The following is a 12,540-nucleotide window of genomic DNA, read 5'->3' as shown; positions in this document are numbered from 1 at the left end:
CCCCCGGTCCCTCGCCCCCCCCCACCTCACCACACCCAGGTGTGTCTTCGGCAGGCCCAGCTCCAGACCAGACTTGGCTGCCTCCTCCCCTGCCAGCAATAAGGAGCGGGAGCTTGTGCCCTCCGCCCCCCAGCCCAGCCTCTGGGCCTCCCCTGCTCCTCGCGTGTGTGTCCTTGCCACCATCTCTGCCGCCTTGGGAGAGGGGGCGGATGAGCGAGCGGGTCCCCCCCTTTGGACGTGGGGCTCGGAGGAGCGACGCCGCCTGCCCGCTCAGCAGCCCTGGAGAAGCCCCGGCCTCTCTGCCGCCCTCGGTCCACTGAGCCCGCCCGCCCTCGGTGGCGCCTCCCTGTCTCTGCCCGAAGTCACTGGAGCTTCCATCTTTCCTCATGTGCCTTGTAGCCCGTCTCCTCTCTGACGACAATCTTTCGCCAGGCCTGGGCTCTCCTGCTGCTGCTGCTGCCCGCCCCAGACTTGCCCTCCTGCCGGCCACGGCGCTGCAGTGGGGGGGGCAGGGCAGGGGCTGCCCAGGACTCTTTTTCTATAACGACTTTTTGGTGCACAGAAATTTCTTGTAATTTAAGCAAGGAGCCGATTCCTGCGGCCAGATTTTTTTTTAATTTAATGGATGTGGATATAACGCTAGAGAGATTAAAGTTTATTAAATGGTGGAACTATGCAAATCAGCTCTCTTCGTAGTCCTCGTGTCATGTGATGCACGCCCTTTTGAGTTTGATCTCGCTTTGGGTGCTCCTTTTCACCGTCAAATCCTTTAGTATGACCTTCTTTTGTTTGGGTGACGCCCCTTGATTGATCTTTCAGGTACCCATCGAAAGTGCTTGTTGCTAATCAAGGGATGTCAGAAGAGTGTGTGTGTGTGTGTGAGAGAGAGAGAGAGAACACAAATGCCTGCTGGAACACAAACCTAGGAGTGCCTGAAAAGTTCTCTGTGTCGTTCTGAGCAGGGCTTATGCCCAGTGTTCCCTCTAAGCTGAGTTTAGTGTGAACTAGCTCACAGTTTTTTAGCCTCCAGCTCACACATTTTTGTCTCCGCTCAGGAAGGATGGGGCTCTCCAGAGCATATTAGTTTATGCAGCAGCCCAATCACTCGCTCACAACATTAATGGCTGTAGCTCACAAAGTAGAATTTTTGCTCACAGGACTCCACAGCTTAGAGGGAGCCTTGCTCAGGCCGACTGCAGGAGGAAGGAGAGAGGGGAAAATGTTTCTGCACCACCTCTTGAAATGTGGCCTCGGGGACTGCGTGTTGGGGGAAAGCCTTGCTTGATGACCGGCCCTTGCTGGTACAGGAGGCATTTGGAAATGGGGGCTTCTAACCAAATGCGGCTGAGAACACAGGTGTGTGTCAATATGAAAAAGACTCTCCAGTGTGGTCCCCACTTCACATTAGTGGAGACTAAGCATAAGGAAGAAAATGTATCTTTGGTACAGGTAATTTTTTTTAAAATTTTTTTTGCAGATTGGGAAACTAAAGCCGGCAACTCCCCCCCCCCATTATTTTCCAAGGGGGGGGGAAACAAATTTGGGGGAGACACTGACATACATGCAGTACTTACTTTCTTATCAAACCTAAACTGATTCTGCTGCCTTGACCACAAAATGCATTTTCTTCGCTTTGTTAGCATGTAAAGTTGTATTCTTTGGTCTCATTAAGGCATTTCCGCCCTTCCTGACGTGGCAGCCTTCAGCAGGGCTGCCCCCCCTCGGCCCCCCTTGAGTCTCGGAGTGAGCGAGCTCTCGGAAGGGTCCGGGTCCGCTTCTTCGGTTGGGGCGCTTGCGTTTTCTGCAGTCGACACACGACCCCTCCTGCCACCTCCAGGCGCACACGTTGATTTCTGCCACCCGAGTGTTCTCTCTAAGCTGAGTTTAGTGTGAGCTAGCTCACAGTTTTTTAGCCTCCGGCTCAAACATTTTTGTCTCAGCTCAGGAAGGATGGCTCCAGAGCAAACTAATTTATGCAGCAGCCAAATTGTTCGCTCACAACTTTAATGCCAGTAGCTCACAAAGGAGAGTTTTTGCTCGCAAGACTCCACAGCTTAGAGCTGAGGTGTCAAACTCATTTGTTATGAGAGCCAGATCTGACATAAATGAGACCTTGTTGGGCCAGGCCATGTGTGTCATAAAAGGTAACGCCAGATAGCGGAGATATAAACTTCATAAAGGACACAAACACAAAGGTGGGTTTTTCACTTAAAATAAAAACATGCTTAAAAATGCGCTCTCTTGCAATATTTTGTTTATTTAACAGCGTCTGATAACTGACACCTCTTGCTCTGAATTATTGCATCAAAATGTCTGTGCTGTTGCAATCTTGAGTACGCTGCTCAGGTGTGTATCTGTCAGCTGCAAACCTACAATGATGCAGCAGCAGCAGAACTGGAAGAAGCAGCAGAAGACAGCCAGTTCTACTGCGGGCCTGATAGAAGCCCTCCAGGGGCCTCATCCACCCCCTGGGCCGCTTGTTTGACACCCCTGGCTTAGAGGGAGCATTGCTGAGAGGCAGGAAAAAGTAAAAGGAAAGACTTTGTAGGAAAGAGGGACGTGTACCATTGGGAGATAAACCGTCCCAGTGGGTAGGCACACTTGAACAGCAAGTTAAACTTCATAATATTGACACTATTTGTGCCTAAGTCACGGTGTGTTTCTAATTTTGATTTGTTATTATGTCAATTTGTTTTAAACAAATAATTTATGACATTGTTACCCGCACATTGTTACCCGCCCTGAGCCTTGCTGTGCAGGGGAGGGTGGGCTAAAAGTCTAATAAAATAAATAAAAGTGACAAACCTCTTAGCGCAAGTTCTCAGGAAGCACACCGAGACGTGAAGATGACATGAGGGCAAATGCAATCAGCTGACTGAGACATCTAATAAGCAATATAATAGCACTAGGGTTACAGAAGTCTGAAGCAATGCGTTAGGCAATACATGCTCCCCAGTGCAAAAAACAGTGCAAGCAAGGTAACAGAATAGCAAAGCAGTTAACACCTAAAGATACACAGTGGTCCAGTCCACTGTTCCTTTCCCTTTCTAACAAATGCCTGCCTGAACAATCCTGTGTTAAGAGAAGTTGCAGGATGCCAGGAGCATGGCACGGGATGGGAGCCTTCCTCATCTCCTGTGAGAGCCTGTTCCAGAAGACGGGGGATGTCTGTGCATGGATGGCTGCTGATTTTGCGTGTCTGAAGGGTGTCCCCTACAGAAGGCCCTGCCGACGTATGCGAACCTGTCCGTGCAGAGTGCGGCAAGGGAAGCGGTGCTGCAGATGTCAGGGACCAGGGCTCTGAAGTGCTTTGCCAGCAGACCTTGAAGGAATCGATGTGCAGAATGACTGCAGAATGGGCGTCATGTGCAGGAGATGGCTATAGCTGCCGTTTTGTACCAACTGGAGTTTCTGAGTTTCCTCCAAGGGCAGGCCCATGTAGGGTGTATTACAGTATACTCTTGATCTTACCATGGCATGAATCTGGGTCAGCTGAGGGGAGCTCATCTTCCAGGTGAAACTAAGTTGGGGAAAAAGCATTTTTGCTGCATTAACTTGTTTCTCTCCAGCAGTCATGCAGGATCCAGTATAACCGCAAGGCTCTTAACTGAGTCAACAAAGGTCAGCTTGAACCCCATCGAAAGGGGGAAGTACGATGTCCTTCAAGGCCTCAGCCTTTCTAAGCAGCATTTCCTTCATCTTCCTGGGATTATGATTCAGTATGTTCACTCTTAGATGCTCCATCGTCTATTTCCATGCAAACTGGGCAGTCTGTATTATCGAGGAATGGGAAATGGGAAAGAGACCAAGGAGGTGAATCGAGAGAGTGAAGCCAGGCGAATGGCTACCTCTCCGGGCAAGTTTCAGGTGCAGCCCTCAAACGCCTACCAAATGAAGGACCCCAAAAGGAAAACCACAAGCAGCACAGAGGAGGAAAGATGCAACATGTGCCAGGAATGGGATGTTTCGGCTCACAAGACAGCGTTGGTGGTGGGCAAGCAATAGTGCGGCGAAGGGGGTGGGTGGAGGCAATGCAACACAGTCGAGCACCGCTTCTGGCAAGGCAGAACAAAACCCACTCATTTGGAGGCAGGTTCTGGATTTGGGTGTTTGAAAGAGAAAAGGGTTTCATTTTTTCCTGGGCTTTGGGGAGTAGAATCCAGGAGAGCTCACAGGCAGCTCCCTGGTCAGTTGAAGGGGGAAAGGGGGGCTTCCCAGGGCCTGGGGATGGCTGCTAGAGACCAGAGAGGGGGAAATCTCGTTGGGGTGGGGCTTGGAGACAGGGTGGTTCTCCCTCACTGAGCTTGGATTATTTGAGAGACTTTCGACTGGTTGGTGTGTGAATGAGTGCTAACATGGCTCTAGGTCTTTGCCTGCACCGATGTGAACGCAGTGTCAAATATGCCTTGATGAATTGCCCAGAAGTCCTGATTCATGGTCTCTGTGGCCAGGAGGGAGGGAGGAAGGAAGAGGTCTCCCCTCAGAGTCTGCCTTCTTCGTTGTCTCCGTGCAGAGGGACGAGGAGGAGGCCTGGGACAGCTCAGCTCAGCCGCTCTGCTCACTCTCAGCCTTTGCATTACAACCAGCCTGGAACCGCTTTCTAGGTTGATCCATGCCCAGGAAACAGAATCAAAGAGTTGAAAAGGTCGTCTAATCCACACACACACCCCCCCCACTGCATGAGGCAGGAACTTCACAACTACCTCTCCCTCCACACCCCCAGCGACCCCTGCTGCATGCCCAGAAGACGGCAACAAGCCTCCAGGATCCCCGGCCAAAAATGGCCTGGAGAAGATTGCTTCCTGGCCCCAAAGTGGCGATCGGCATTTCCCCGGGCGTGTCAGAAAGGGCCACAAGAGAACTGAGCACTGAGGCAACCCTCCCTGCCCTCCCTCTCTGCCCAGGTTCACAGAATCAGCCTTGCTGTCAGGTGGGGCCACCTTGCTTGGAAACCTCCCAAGAAGGAGAGCCCACCACCTCCTCCCGAGAAGGCCAGTTCCACTGAGGAACCGCTCTAACTGTCAGGAAGTTCTTCTTAAGGTTTAGCCGAAGACTCTTCTGATTTAATCTCGACCTGCTGGTTGTGGTCCGACCTTCTGGGGCAACAGAAAACAACCCCGCCCCATCCTCCAGACGACAGCCCTCCAGGTACTACTTGAAGGTGGTGATCCTATCCCCTCTCAGTCGTCTCCACTCCAGGCTTAGACATCCCCAGCTCCTTCAGCCTTCCCTCACAGGACTTGGTCTCCAGAGGCCCCGCACCGCACCGTCTTCGCTGCCCTCCTCTGGACACGCTCCAGCTGGCTCTCCAGGGCAGGAGGAGCAGGGCTGGGCCGGGCCGGGTGGGCGGATGGTGGCTGGCAGGGACTCAGCGGGCAGTTCAACCGTAGAGTCGTCCGGCTCTTGGGATTGGGAAGGAACAGAGGCCTGCCAGCCCTGTCAGTGGCGCCTCACCTGGTTAGCGGCACCGCAGCCACCGGTGAACCTCCTGGGCAGTCATGTCTCTGGGCTTGGGAAGAGGTGGGGGTGGGCAGCTGCCAGCTGCCAAGCCACAGGTCCTTCTGGTCCTCCGTGGGGAGGGCCGCTTCAGGTGCTTGGCTCCCTCCATCGCCTGGCTCCTCGGCCCCTCCGCCGGCCTCAGCCTGGGGAAGCCACACCACGAGCGGAAGGGGGATCTCGCAACGCCTGCAGGGTTTGCTGCTGAGGAGGAGGAGGAGGAGGAGGAGGAGGAGGTTTCCTCTTCCTTCTTTGAGACCCGGCCACCAGGCGCCAAGGAGGCCAGCGCGGGCTCAGGGGCAGGATGCAGGAGCAGCACCAGGTCAGGCCACGGGTTCAATTGGGGGGGGCTCCCCTCTTCCACTGAGGGGGCCGTGGCGGGGTGAGGGTGAGGGGGCCGGCCCCCTCTCCCAAGCAGTGCTGGGCGGGCCCAGGGGGACTCCCTTCCCAGACGGTCCCCACGGCGGCGCTCGGAAGGAGAACGGCCGGATCGGTTTCCGTTCCTACCTTAGAGACCCTCAGGATCTTTGGGGGGGGGGGGAGTTCCCAAGAGCTCTCTCAAAAGCGCCTACACCCCCCACCCCCCCAGTCTCATGGGAGTTCTTGGGTCCAGCTGGAGAGAGTTATGCTGCCCGGCCCCCACTTGTTGGCAGGCAGCCTGGCACAGCCCCCTTGCCGAGGGAAGGAGGGGAAGGTCGGGGGGAGGGGGGAGCCACCTGCCCGGTCTTGGCCTCCCTGGCCACTGACCGACCGACTGACTGACCCCGGCCGCCCCCTCAGGACAGCCTTTCCCAGCTGGGGGATGGGGGGGGGGGGGAGCCGGTGAAGGAGTTTGGGGAACTGCTGCTCCAGGAAACGCAAAGGGGAAGCCACATGGCAAGGGAGGGGGGAGGGGGTTGGTCTGCGGGGCCAGAGCTCTCACGGCACCCTGACGGCGGCCGGCTTTGCAGGGAGGAAGTGCGGCAGTGGCGGCAGCAGCAGTGGGGCCGGTGGGGCAGCCCCTCCACGCCACCGCCGGCGGGGGCTTTGGGGTGCAGCTGGGCTGCCCGGAGGGCCACGCCGCACTGCTGCAGCTGCAGGAGGCCGAGCTCCGCCAGCTGGAGGCCCTGAAGAAGTGGATGGGCCAGCGGGCCAAGAGCGACCGGGAGTACGCCGCCCAGCTCCACCAGATGTACAGCCTGGCCGAGAAGCAGCAGGAGAGCGGCCGCCCGACCAGCCTCGGCCAGATCAGCCAGGTGGGAGGGAGCCCCCCCTGGCCCTGGGAGGGAGGGAGGGAGCCCCTGGGCCCAAGGCTTGTGTGGGGGGGTGCGCCCTGGCCTGGCCTGGCTTCCCACTCTGTTCTGGCCCCAGCTCCTCTGCCACCACCAGCCTGGGCATCCCCGTCCCTCACGCCTCTTGGCCTCCCTTCTCCTACGGGCCCTCCTCCTCCTCCTGGGCCGCTTGGCCTCGCCCTCCCCCCAGGCCCACTCCTCTCTCCCCCAGTTTCCCTGGCCAGGTCCCACCTCTCTCTCTCTCTCGCCCCCCTCTTGCCGCTCCCAGAGCTGGTGGTCGCTGGTGACCCAGACGGAGGCCCTGAGCCAGCTCCTGCGGCAGCACGCCGAGGCCCTGGCCGCCGGGCCCCTCCACAGACTGGGCCTCCTCGCCCGCGACAAGCAGCAGCTGCGCCGGACCTACGGTGAGCAGTGGCAGCAGCTCAACCAGGAGTTCGCCCGGGTAAGCCCGCCTCCCCTGCCTCCGCCCACCCTGCCTCCGCCCACCCCACCCCTGTGCCTCTGCTCCAGGGGGCAGTGCCCCCTGCTGCGGAAGCCCCGTGGCTGTGCGGGGCTCCCTCGTGGCTCAAGGTTGTTGGTGCTCTCCCCTCCTGGGGATGGGGGATTTTTGCAGGTCACTCAGCAAGAGCCGGACCGCCTGAAGGCCCAGTACCTGGCCCACATCCGCGAGAGCGCCCAGGCCAAGCGCAGGTTCCAGGAGGCCAGCAGAGGTGGGTGGGCTCATCAGAGCCTCGGGGGGCTGCCCTCCCCCTCCTCTGAGGGGATCCCCAGCAGCGCCCCCCCTCAAGGCCCCCGCAGCAGCCCCCTCCCAGCAGCAGCAGCAGCCCAGGCAAGCTGCGGGGGGCTGGTGTTGTTCCCACGCTGCTGCTTCCGGGGCGGCTGGCCCTGACACTCCCCCCTCTCCTCTCGCAGAGAAGGAGCGTGAGAAGGCCAAAGACCGCTACGTGCGGAGCCTGTGGAAGCTCTACTCCTCGCACAACCAGTACGTCCTGGCTCTCCGGGCGGCCGAGGTGCACCACGCCCACCACTGCCAGCAGATGCTGCCCGGCGCCCTCCGGTCACTCCACGGCCTGCAGGAGGAGATGGCCCACGTCACGTGAGCGGGGCGGACAGGCGGTGGGGGGTGAGGCGGAGCCGGGGCCTCTTCTCTCTGGGAAGGTGGAGGTGGGCTGGACCCCCTGGCCACTGTGCCCCCCCCTCTCTCTGTGCCAACAGGAAGGAGGCGCTGCAGGAGTACCTCTCCATCACCAGCCTGGTGCAAGAGGAGATGGTCTCCGTGCACCAAGCCATGGGCCGGGCCCTCGAGCGCCTCCAGCCCACCCTGGAGTACAGCGGATTCACCCCCCAGTGCAGGTGCGGGGCCCACTGGGTGCCCCGGGGGGTGGGGCGGGCAGGCAGCCTGCCTGGCTCTCTGTCTGACGCGGGGCGGGCGGCCGGTCTCCGCAGGTGCGGGGGGGAGTCCCAGCCGGTGGCGGCCTTTGACCAAAGCCTCCTGGAGGACCTGGAGACGGAGGGCCTGCGAGCCGGCGAGCTGCAGTTGAACGAGGATGCTCTCCTGAGAGAAAGCGGCTGCAGCATGGGTCAGAGAGGCTGCCTCCTCCTCTTCCTCCTCCTCCTCCTCCTCGGCCTGTGGGGCGGGGGGCCCTGGGGGGAAGGGAGGATCATTCGGCCCTCCTGCCCAGAAGAGACTCTAGTCTCCACGCGGGGAGCCCCCGGGCCCCTGCTGCCCCAGTGGCCGTGGGGGGCTGCCGTGGGCCCCTGAGTCCCCGCTGTCTCTCCTGCAGCCTCACCTCCGTGGAGGAGGAGCTGGCCGGGGCCACCAGCAGCGCTCAGGACCTCCAGCAGCGTGTCCAGGCCCTGCAGGGCGAAATCCAGAAGGAAGAAGAGCTTGCCGGAGGAGGAGGCGGCGGCTCGGGCTCAGAGGAGCGGTGAGGCTGGGGGGCTGTGGGGCAAGAAGGGAGGGGGGCCGGCAGGGACTGCGGCTGCCGGGCAGGATCCATCCTCACACCCAGGGAGCCGAGCAGCGACCCACGAGTGAGTTGTGGAGGGGCCCTGCTGCGGGAAGGAGGATCTCTGCTGCTGCGCCACTCTGCCATGGAGAACCCTTGATGGTGCCCCCAGCTCCCTCGAACGGGTGGCATGGTGGGAAGCCCTGCTCACGTTGGTTGCCCGTCACAGGATGCCCGGTCAAGTCCGGATTCCAGGCGGGGCACTTCCACCACCAGACAAGCCAATCTCCCCCCCCCCCCCCCCCCGCCGTGTCCAGAACTTCCCCGTGGGCTGGTGCGTTCCAGCCAGACGTTGGTGGGCTTCTGATCGAATTTAGAGGGAACAAAACCCTAACCCCCCCGTTTGTTTTCCCCGATGATTCCATTTCTGCTGGGGAATTTCCCTGCCTTCGCACCGCGGCTTGTGGATTTGCAGGATTCCTCTGAACCGGATGCTCTGAAATGAGTCGTGCAGAGGAGCTTCTGTGTGAATTTTGTCATTCCAGTGGAGTGGCTGTATGAGTCTGGTGGCAGGAAGGAGATAAGACAGGACTTTAGCAAGATTTCGTTCTAGCAGGACTGCCCGTGGACCAGAGGGCCCACTCGGCTGTCTCACGTGCCGCGGAGCGGGCCCTCTTCAAGGATATATGTCCTGAGAGAAAGCACACACACACACACACCGGCCCCCTCCGCCACCCCCTGCCTAGTCACAAAGGGCACTGCGGGGGAACCCCGGGAGGACTGGTGGGGTGTGAAACGCCCCAGGTGCCCTGGCTGGGCTGCTGAGAGACAGGAGACTCCCCACTGGGCAGAGGGAGAGAAGGGGGGCGGGGGAAGGGGGGGGAGACTCTCATCAGACTTGCAGGTTGTCCAGAAGAAACCACAGTCTGTTGTTTTGATGTAGCATTAGCAGTGCTCCTTTGGTCGCGTTAAACATTATATGAAGAAGAACAATTTAATCTACCTGGAGCGTATCCAGAGGAGGGCAGCGAAGACGGTGCTGCGGGGCCTCTGGAGACCAAGTCCTGTGAGGGAAGGCTGAAGGGGCTGCAGGGGATGTTTAAGCCTGGAGAGGAGACGACTGAGGGGGGATAGGATCACCATCTTCAAGTAGTACCTGGAGGGCTGTCGTCTGGAGGATGGGGCGGGGGTGTTTTCTGTTGCCCCAGAAGGTCGGGCCAGAACCAACGGGTAGGAATTAGATCAGAAGAGTTTTTGGCTAAACGTTTAGGTAGGACTTCCTGAGAGAGCGGTCCCTCGGTGGGACGGGCTTCCTCGGGAGGGGGTGGGCTCTCCTTCTCTGGAGTTTTTTAAATAGAGGCAAGATGGCCCCATCTGACAGCAGTGCGGACTCTGTGAACTCAGGTAGATGGTGAGTGGGAGGTCAGGAAGGGGTGTGCCAGCGCTCGGCTCCTGTGGCCCTTTCTTACATGCCCAGGGAAATGCCAATCAGCACTCTGGGGTCAGGTGTTGGACCGGTGGACCCTGGGAGTCCCTTCTGGCTCTCTGTTTCCACCGGCAGCCGGCATCTCTGCCTCTTCTGTGTACGTAAAGTGTCTCTGGACACCAGCCCTGTGTCTTGTGAGATCTGGGACTGCAAGTGGTAGCAGCGGCAGCAGCGGTGGTGGCAGCAACCGGCGGCCTCCCTGGCTGTGCTGGGCTGTGCCGGTGTATTAAGGACGCAGAGGGAGCTCTGTCTTTCTCCACCGCAGCCTCCTCCTGCTGGGGAAGCGGCAGGCCCTCCACGAAGCCCTGCACCACGCCCGGCTGGCCCAGTGCGCCCAGGCCAAGCTCCAGGCCCAGAGGGAGATGCTGCAGCACCGGCTGGGCGAGCTCGGCTCCAGGGACCCCCCGCCTGCCCCAGCCCTGCAGGAGGACAGCCCGGCTCTGGCCCCCGGGGGGCAGGTAGGTCCACCCCCGACCGGCCGTCTCCCCCCCCCTGTGGGGCCCACCTGGGCGTTGCCTTTTGGGCCAGTTGGGGCAGGGGGCACAAACCTGGAGCCCGGCAAGCCCCACAGCTCTGCCTGAAGTCTGCGGGAGCCCTGGCAAGCGTAGCGGTGCTCTTCCCCGCCACGATCCATCGTCCCCTCTTTCTCGGGCAGGAGCAGGAACGCGATGGGGGTCGGAGGCTGGCCTTGGAGGTCCTGAAGCACCACATCTCCGGCATCTTCCGCCCGCGTTTCTCAGTGAGTGTCTCTCCCCCCCCCCGTGTGGCACCTCCTGGCCGGGGAGTGCTGAGTGCCAGTTCTGCGGGCCGTGCCTGCTACCTGTTTGGGATGGGACGGAACACCTCCCTGCTGACCGCCCCCCCCAGTGCCTCCTCTGGGAAAAGGAGCCCCCTTCCTCCTCCTCCTCTCCCTGTCTCTCCTCAGCTGCCCCCCGTGGCCCCCGTCCTGCCCGAAGTGCAGAAGCCCCTCCACCAGCAGGCCTGGTACCACGGCGCCATCCCCCGGCTGGAAGTGCAGCGGCTGCTGCAGGCGGACGGGGACTTCCTGGTGCGGGAGAGCCAAGGCAAGCAGGAGTATGTCCTCTCCGTGCTGTGGGAGGGCCAGCCCCGCCACTTCATCCTCCAGGCGGTGGAGGTGAGCCGGTGTCGCCGCTGAGGGAAACCCGGGAACAAAGCCTTGGGAACAAAGAGTAGCAGCTTAAGCCCCCCACCCCACCCTCCCCCGGTGCTTGACAGCCCTTTTGCCACCCAGAGGAAGGAAGGAAGGAAGGTCACGGCAGCTCAGCAGCCTCCCCCGCCACCCACCGAGCAGTGCAAAGGGGCCACTGGTTCTGGTCGGCACCCCACATGGGACTCTGCCAGGAAGCCAGACTGGCTCTGCCCAAACAGACCTGAGGCTCCGGTTCTGCCCCTGCCTCCCTGTGGGCGCAAGTGTCACTGAACGCGCTGGGGACTCGTGTCCCTGAGTCTGCATTCGGGCGGCTCACTCTTCAAGTCCCGAGATCCTGTTGCTTCCCCACCGGCTTGGTCCCAGCCTCTGTCTGGAGTCCACATCGCCAGGGCAGGCGTGTTCTGGGGGGGTGGGGAGGGGGGGAGTTGTGAGTCACGAGGACGGGTGCTTCAGCAGGGGCACCCCCACCCCCCACGAACCCACAGAGGTGGAGAAAGAGCAGCGTCCCATGGCCAGACGCTGCCAGTCATCACGGAGACTGGCTAAAGGGGGACACGGATCCGGCTTCCTGGGCTCGGTGAGAATACGCTGGGGGCCTCTCTCTGAGCTGTTTATCCTCTGCCTTTCTCACTGAGAGGAGCCCAGGCAGGCCACGGAGCATGAGTCCGCGTGCCATCCAACAGACGATGCCGTCGCAGGGCCTGGGTATCAGAAACCTGGAGCCAAGCACGAGTCTTTTTTTTTTAATTAATACTTTCCGAAATTTTACATAATAATCATCAAGCTCAGCATAAATAAAAATTGAAAGTTGTTTTCCAGTACAATTTAACAACAATATTGGTTATATACACAGCTTCTCCATCATACGTTTATTAACATCAACTTAAGAATAAATCCCATCACGATACATCTCACGTTCTAACATGTAGCTAATAACCAGATACCAAATTGCTCCCATTTTCTGTTTGTATGGAGCCAAGCAGGAATCTGAACAGAGCGGCAACAAAAGCACAAGCCTTTAACATGAGGCGCTGAGTGACCTGAAAAACCACACAGTTAAGATCCTACTCATAGCAGCAGGCGGCACGAACTGCGTATCAAGCAGGCCGGTCCACAGCGCCTCACCCCTGTCCCAGGCCCGTCTCTCCTCCTCCTCCTCCTCCTCCT

The 12,540-nt window shown here is 59.6% G+C and overlaps 1 protein-coding gene across 1 annotated transcript in view; it reads left to right on the top strand.

Annotated features, from left to right (window-relative positions):
• The first annotated feature begins 5,762 nt into the window (after positions 1-5,762).
• The window catches only part of FES (FES proto-oncogene, tyrosine kinase), a 14,878-nt gene continuing 8,100 nt past the window's right edge, over positions 5,763-12,540 (top strand). Inside the window, exons 1-11 of the mRNA XM_015410388.1 lie at positions 5,763-5,818; positions 6,447-6,731; positions 7,036-7,209; positions 7,381-7,477; positions 7,680-7,863; positions 7,983-8,120; positions 8,214-8,396; positions 8,552-8,695; positions 10,468-10,660; positions 10,858-10,941; positions 11,128-11,337. Coding sequence (XP_015265874.1) covers positions 5,801-5,818; positions 6,447-6,731; positions 7,036-7,209; positions 7,381-7,477; positions 7,680-7,863; positions 7,983-8,120; positions 8,214-8,396; positions 8,552-8,695; positions 10,468-10,660; positions 10,858-10,941; positions 11,128-11,337 — 1,710 coding nt within the window. The 5' untranslated portion in view covers positions 5,763-5,800. The remainder of the gene's footprint in view (positions 5,819-6,446; positions 6,732-7,035; positions 7,210-7,380; positions 7,478-7,679; positions 7,864-7,982; positions 8,121-8,213; positions 8,397-8,551; positions 8,696-10,467; positions 10,661-10,857; positions 10,942-11,127; positions 11,338-12,540) is intronic.

This window comes from Gekko japonicus, unplaced genomic scaffold (genome assembly GCF_001447785.1).
Source record: "Gekko japonicus isolate JY-2015 unplaced genomic scaffold, Gekko_japonicus_V1.1 scaffold1830, whole genome shotgun sequence".
Taxonomy (NCBI): domain Eukaryota; kingdom Metazoa; phylum Chordata; class Lepidosauria; order Squamata; family Gekkonidae; genus Gekko; species Gekko japonicus.
This window is presented reverse-complemented; position numbering and strand designations above follow the sequence as displayed.